The 7,681-nt window shown below is 42.3% G+C and overlaps 1 protein-coding gene across 2 annotated transcripts in view; it reads left to right on the forward strand.

The window, feature by feature from the left end:
* Window positions 1-1,048: 1,048 nt before the first annotated feature.
* BCO2 (beta-carotene oxygenase 2) overlaps window positions 1,049-7,681 on the forward strand; it is a 39,416-nt gene continuing 32,783 nt past the window's right edge. Inside the window, exons 1-2 of one of the 2 annotated variants that reach the window (XM_029957045.1) lie at window positions 1,049-1,217; window positions 5,457-5,661. In XM_029957045.1, the coding sequence (XP_029812905.1) occupies window positions 1,130-1,217; window positions 5,457-5,661 (293 nt within the window). In that variant the 5' untranslated portion in view covers window positions 1,049-1,129. Of the gene's footprint in view, window positions 1,218-5,456; window positions 5,662-7,681 lie in introns of those variants that run through there. The other variant, XM_029957046.1, reaches the window with a different exon arrangement.

Consider the following 7,681-nt stretch of genomic DNA (forward strand, 5'->3'; position numbering starts at 1 on the left):
CTGAGCCACCCAGGCGCCCCATTGCCTTTTAATTTATACTCCTTCTATCCCTCATCTCGATAAAATTCCACAACTTTATAAATTCTCACTGGTTACCAATAAAAATATATATTGAATATTTTTGTACCTCATACTCTGCTAGGCATTGTGAATACGGAATAGTTAAAGATACTTTCTGTTCTCCCTTCTGACAATTGTCATCACTCCTTTCTTGAAATACACTTAGATGTCTTTGCTAGGAAAACATGATAAGGAACTGTTAAAAATATTTCTGTGCAGTGCTGGTTAATTCCTTTTAGTGGGAGTTACTGGAAGACATTTGGCAAAAGGGTCAGAGAGGTAGCGAAATGGGTTTTTGAAAAGGAAAGGAGGGTGTTTCAGGCAGGGGAGAGTTTGTTAAAATGGCACAGAAGAGCAAAACCATGGAATGTTGGATAGGCTTTCTCCTGAACTGAGAATTCACAGAGGGGAATAGTGTATCCTCTAAGCCCCAGAGAGGAGGGACTGAATCTTGTTTTCTTATAATCTCAACTCATAGCACAGCATTTAATACATTGGTGCTCAAAAGTGTTTGTTAATGATTATACATTAGGGCATACCTTCACAGGGCCTTATTCATACTAGATTATTAGAAAATATTTTGTAAGTTAAATAAATGGAAAAGAAAAGGGAGGATGATATGGTAGAAAGCAGAGAGACAGTGGAAAGGTAGGTCGTGGCCCAATTCTAGAGTCCTTTATTGACAGACTGCATTTGAACTTTTTTCTGTAAGGGTAGAGATGTGAACCCTTCAGAGGAGAGGAGCAGCATCATGAAACGGAACACATGGATCAAGGGGCTTAATTGTAATGTGAGAGCAGGTTTGAAAGAGGAAAGTTTAGGAAGGGAGACCACTCTTGATGGTCCAAACAACTACTTATCATAGGTAGGTGGTTGGGATACTACTCCTCCCTGAAAGGAGACTCAGAGGTTTCAGGCTTCTGGAAGCCCTGCCCCTTTCCTACCGCCTCCCTGCCTCCCCCGCCCCCTGCATTCCCTCCTCTTCCGGCAGTGAGCCACGGACAGATCCGGAAGTGAGTGTGAGGTTTTGGAAATCACAGGATCTGCTGCTACTAAATGCAATACCAGAATGTTTTTTCAGATCTTTCTCCATTTTGTCAGCAATCTTTCTACCATTGCAATGGGTTTCCTTTCTGTGGTGGTACGTTGGATCCCAGGTAGGGGATTTGCACCCTCCTTCTCCCGTTCCTCCTCTTCCTATCTGCTCAGGCTTAGGATTCTGTGCCTCTTTCCTGAAGGACACTGGGGGCTTCTGAAGCATTTCACACTATGTATAGCAGATACAGGCAGCAACACCACCGAGCTGGGAGTTAAGGAAGGTTGAGTCAGGATTTGTTTACTTGTCAGGGAAACAGCGTTTTACTTGCATAGTTTACATAACAAATGGGGCAGGATTCAGGGTTTGGGTTTCTCTTGGATATGCACTAGGAAGAATATTCACTATTTTGACCTTTTTCAATTGAAAATCACTGCTACTTGTCCTAATATAAATGTTTGGTTCTTTTATTTGCATTCTGGGGGACTACCTTAAAACCTCTGGTTATTGTTTTGTAGCTTTCTGTTCTAGCTACTATTGTTATATGATTTTCTTTCTTGAAATTGATGCTGAGAAATCATACTAATATGCACTATGAAATTATTTAATTCAATAATCTAGTGCTTGCAGTATGCAAAACAACGTGTTAGGTACTGGAGTGGGGGTAAAAACAAGTGACCCTGTACTCAGTACCACCAGTAGAGGTTGTAAAGTATATTTATCTTTATCGCACGAGACAGAATAAGGTAAGTGCCCTAACAGAGCTGAAATAGATGCTGTGTGCGTTCAGACTGAGGAGCATCAGCTCTTGCTCTAGGAAATGGGGATGTTGTGTTTATGAAGCGGGTGACATGGCCGCCGGATCCTGAAGGATGAGCAGGGTAAGTGAGTTCCACCTGGAGGAGATAGGAACTCCCCTGGGTGAAGAGAAAGGTGTAATTTTTTAAAATATTTATTTGGGGGTGAAGGGGCAAAGAGAGGGAGACACAGAATCCAAAGCAGGCTCCAGGCTCCAAGCTGTCAGCACAGAGCCTGACGTGGGGCTCATACTCACCAGTGGTGAGATCATGACCTGAGCCAACGTTGGAAGCTTAACTGACTGAGCCACCCAGGCTCGCTGAGGAGGGTGTAATTATGATGGGAAGAGAATGGGAAGTGGTTTAGTTTGGCTGGAGTGGAAGACCTTAGTGAGGGGGTTCTGGAGAGGTAGGTTGGTGTGAGACTGTGCAGGTGCCTCCAGTGGTTGGCTAATTGGTTTAGACTGTACTTGGTAGACAGTGAGGAGTCATTTCTGAATGCTTTTGGAGGATTATTTAATATAATTAGATCTATACTTAGATTAACTTAGTAGCTGTGCTTCCTAACCTTTTCCACCTCATACCACACATGGAAAGCGATAATATTGGGGCTCCTGGGGGGCTCAGTTGATTAAGCATCCAACTCTTGGTTTTGGCTCAGGTCATGATGTCATGGTTCATGGGATGGGGACCAGCATCAGGCCTTGTGCTGACAGCAGGGAGCCTGCTTGGGATTCTCTCTCTCCCTCTCTCTCTGCCCCTTCCCCTGCTCATGCATGCACACACATGCTTACTTTCTCTCTCTCAAAATAAAAAGAAAAAGATACCAGTTTTAGCTCACACTGGAGTAGATTGTTTGGGATCTGGAGATCCAAGAGCTGTTTAGAGCTGGAGGCAATTGGCCTGGAGCCTCGGCCCCCCCCTCCCAGGGATAATTACAAAGACCAAGAACCCCCCCCCCGCCCCCCATAGAAGGCTCTGGCATAGGAGACAGCTTCCCTGTCTAGTTTCTTTTTCCAATTAGGAGGCTGTGATAATATCACTCAAGAGGTGGTGAGGGTCTATGTTAGGACAGTAGAAAGGAAGTGACTGATAAGGCAAGAGAAGTGGAAGCATCAATGTAATGGGGACAGGTTTGGGCCAGAAGAGAAGTTGGGAGGGGCTGCCCCAGTGGGGTGGACTAGTAAACATCCTCACAAAGGATTCGCACCCAGACACCCTTGTAAACTTCTGAGCCCTAGTAATTTATACTGGCCACCCTGTATCATCCCCTTAGCATTCTTTCCTGGCCCTGTCCTGGTACACTCAGCAGAACATAACCATGTAGTGAATGTGAGGGGACAGTGAAGAAGTGGAGTTCAAGGCCCACAGAGATTTCGAAGCTAGGTGATTCAGCAGGTGGGAAGAATTTATTTAGAAGGGGGAAAATGAAGAATTCTCTTTTGACATGTTAAAAGTCATCTGTAAGAAGTACTTGGTGAAATTAAGGGGCTGGATGAGGCTACTGAGGAAGTGTGCTGAGATTAAAGAGTAAAGGTCCAAGATCAGACTCGAGGGACACACTCCTGAGGTGGTAAGGGGACGAGGGGCTGATAAAGGGAGTTAATCACGTTTGCAGATGATCTACTATCGTTATATTTAGTTATGACAACACACATAAATAGGAAGAATTATCTTTCTTTTATCCCCACAGTACCTCCAATGTTATCGTTGAAAAACTTGAGGGTCAGATTGATTGGTAACTTATCCAAGGCGTCAGCTAAGAAGTGAAGCTAGCATAAAGCAAACAAAGAAGGAGCAGGGAAGTTAGAAAAGTGCAGTGTCTCAGGAACCAAGAATAGAAAGGAGTTTAAGAAGGTCTAGATCATAATATACAGTGTTGTGCAAATTCTGAAGAGTATATAATAAACTGCCAATAATATGCTATAGAGTACAGGATATATACACATGTAAACTTTTTTATAATGTAAAATGTTTTAAATTATTGAATCTCTATTCAGACCATTGTCCAATCAGGGTATTCAGTGTAACTCTACTTAAGTGAGAGGAATAAAAACTGACCTTAGGATATTTATTTTAATGGAAGAGGAGAGTGAGATGAATATGCAACTATAAATAAAAGTAGTAAGATACATAACCAAGGATTTCCACTTCTCAGTTTTCAAAGCATCCTGTTTATACCTCTACTTCCAATGGTGTGGTTCCCAAATTTTAGTATGCCTAAAATACTTGCTTGCTATACTCTAGAGATTCTGATTAGGTCCAGGGTGGAGTTCCTAATCTGCATTTCAGCAGTAATACCATGTATTTCTGTTCCAAGTAGTTCTCAGACCATACTTCGAGAAACAGTGCTGAAAATGTGGATTATAGTATAAGTGGTCTGTTTGTTTATTAGGCAGTGAGTTCCTTTACATCAGGTTTAAAATTTTTTTTTAATGTTTATTTATTTTTGAGATGGAGACTGAGAGACAGAGCACAAGCAGAGAGAGAGAGACACACACACAGAATCCAACGCAGGCTCCAGGCTCCAGCTGTCAGTACAGAGTCCAATGTGAGGCTCAAACCCATGAACCATGAGATATCATGACCTGAACCAAAGTCAGACTCTCAACTGAGCCACCCAGGTGCCCACATCAGGTTTTGATTCTTAAGTCTATTCATTTATTTTGAGGGAGTGTGCGTGAGCACATGTGATCTGGGCCGAAAAAGGAGAGAGAATCCCAAGTAAGCTCCAGGCTGTCACTGTGGAGCCTGACGTGGGGCTCTATCTCACATACCATTAGATTATGACCTGAGCTGAAATTAAGAGTCAGACACTCAACTGACCGAGCCACCCAGGTATTCTTATGTCAGGTTCTAATATTTTTTAATTCCTTACCAGTTACCACTTTGTTGAATGAATACATAATTCAAAGGAAGATGATATTACATCTTGTTGTTTTAGTCATTAAAAGCTATGGAAATAATGATAAGTAGCATTTTTTTAGTATTTACTATCTTCTAAAAACTTTACATAACCGAACTCATTTATTATTTATTATTTATTTATAGTCTTTGTTTTTTTTTTAATGTTTTTTATTTATTTTTGAGAGACAGAGACAGCACGAGCAGGGGAGGGTCAGAGAGAGAGGGAGACACAGAATCTGAAGCAGCCTCCAGGCTCTGAGCTAGCTGAGTGGAAATCAAGAGTCACTCTCTCAACTGACTGAGCCACCCAGGCGCCCCTAGTGGTCATTTTTTACCATAGCAATGAGGTTGCTATTAGCACATCTGGGGTTAACTGTGTAGATTCAGTCTTGTGAAAAGAGAAGTATAGTTCAACAATGAGAAATGATGATAATAATAAAGTCGTGAGTGTACTGCAAGAATACAGAGGATTGTTGTGGTTCAAAAATGGAGATTCAGAGAGTTGATGGTCTGAGAATGAGGAAGGACAGGAATTTGGAGACTGTATTAGGTTTACTTTTCCCTTACCGGTAGATCAGAATATGGTCTACGGGAGAAACAGGCATGTTTATGGAAGATTGGTGAAATTTTTTGTGCTTCCGGTTTCCTCTTCACAGTTTTGAAGAAGTACATGGAAAGTACTCATCAGAGGAAGGCAATCTTCAGTAAGCGAGAGAGGCTTCCATGTATCGCACCATTAGTAGCCACGGCGGAGGAGACGCCGCAGATCATCTCTGCTCGAGTCCAAGGACGTTTCCCTCAGTGGCTCAGAGGCTACCTACTTCGAGTTGGGCCTGGGAAATTCGAATTTGGGAAGGATAAGTAAGTCTTGAATTTGGAGAACCATTTGGATTTTTTAGCATGGCTGGTTCTAAGGAATATGCATTAGATCTGCTTTCTCTCTGAGGCTAATGTTGTCACACAGTCCCTTTGATTATAGATGAGGAAGCTGTAGTCTACAGGAAAAAGAAAAAGGAAACTTAATTCTTTTTTTAAAAAAGTCCTGACTTTTCTGCTATGCAGATTATTACAAATTTGGAGTTCTCGTGAAGACTCATGCCAAAAGAGAAGTGTCAAGAACCAGTCTGTATGACCACCGAGCTCTGTTTCACCACAAGTTCCTGAAGGAAGGGGCAATGTCTTCACCTCATGCAGCTCCCTTACCCAGTGTTTCCCAGACACAGTGGCTCTTTCAGTTCCGCATGCTGGGCACATTTATTTTTGCTCAGTGAGAGCTATGGCTCTCATCTGTCTTTCCAAGTCTGACTCTTATTACGGTATCAATTCAAGTCTCCTGTCCTTTGAGCCTACCCCTGTTTTGGATATTAACTGATTTTTTTTTTGGCTCTGGTTTAAAAATTTTCACACTATCATAAGCCTTTTATGCATGTTGCTATGAAATCTGAATGATCATTATTTTTAGTGGCTGGGTGATATTGCAGTGACTCCTCATTCTCCCATTCTCTAAGCCCCTCCCCTTCCAGTCTACTTTCTGTTAGCTACATTATTCCCTTAGGCCTGGTGAGACTCTGATCATGGTCTGACTCTTCTTTTCCTAGCTATTATTGGAAAGAAGTAAGCTTTAGGGGCATGTTCAAGATACATGTCTTAATATTCTAGATATTTTAATTTACTGAACCTGTTGCATCTTGTCTTCACTTGAATAATAGATTTATAAGATGCTAGTGCTAAAAGGCAATGATATGCAGTGTGTTCCTCACTCCCAGCTGCTATAAAAAGTGCTTAAGAAGTTACTTTAGATGCCTCTGGTGGAGTTGGGGATGAGGGGTCTGGGGAGTTGGGGGGTAGTTTGGAGGTAGAGAAAAAGAAGATGAAAGAGCTGGCCTGTGGATCCTCCTGGCCCTAATTAGCAAAGGTATGCTTTTTTCTATTTAGATATCCGGAATCCAACAAGTTATAATCTGAAAAAAGATTATAAGGCAAACAGAAGGGGGAGGAGGAAGAGAAAAATAAAGCTACTAGTCCAATCCCTGGAGAGAAACAGCCTCTGAAAGCATGTGGTGTTTCATCTGCTGGTAAACTTTGGAACCAGGCAGCAGACCTCCTCAGGGCCTGGGCTTGCACTATAGGCCTCTTCATGTAGACATCTTTGTGGGGGAAGTGGTAGCGAATTGGCAGTCAGTACATTTTCATTTTCTTCTTTCCCTTTCGTGTCCTTGCTCCCCACTTCCTTTCCTGCCAAATTGCTTTTTTCTAGTTCACCTTACTTTTTTGGGGTGCTATAAGATCCCAGGATTTGGAGTCAGCACTGAATTCAAACCTCTTTCCTTCCACTTACCAGCCCTGTGACCATGGGTGTGTTTTTATTCTATACCTTGGTACTAATATTTATTCAGAGGATCAGTGTGATAAATAAATATTAAGATAATATTTATATATACATTTTAAATATTTTTATTTTTTTAATGTTTGTTTATTTTTGAGAGAGAGGTGGAGGGGAGGGGCAGAGAGGGAGGGAGACAGAGGATCCAAAGCAGGCTCTATTCTGACAGAAGAAAGCCCAACGTGGGTCTCGAACTTATAAACTATGAGATCATGACCTGAGCTAAAGTCTGACGCCCAACTGACTGAGCCACCAAGGTGCCCCTATATTTATTTCCTATATTTATTTTTATATGTCTAGGAAAGGATGTGGTAAAGTGCTTAGCACAGTCCAGGTAGGTAGTAAGTGCTCAGTAGGTGGTAGTTACTGTCTTACTTGCCCCTAGTCTATGGCTGCCACACACAGAAACTCTCACACACGCACCCCCCACCCCACCCCCTCTCTTGTGCTCCAGCGCCTGTGATTTGCCAACTGGCTGTGGAACATCTTTGCTCCCGA

Source organism: Suricata suricatta, chromosome 11 (assembly GCF_006229205.1).
Source record: "Suricata suricatta isolate VVHF042 chromosome 11, meerkat_22Aug2017_6uvM2_HiC, whole genome shotgun sequence".
Lineage (NCBI taxonomy): Eukaryota > Metazoa > Chordata > Mammalia > Carnivora > Herpestidae > Suricata > Suricata suricatta.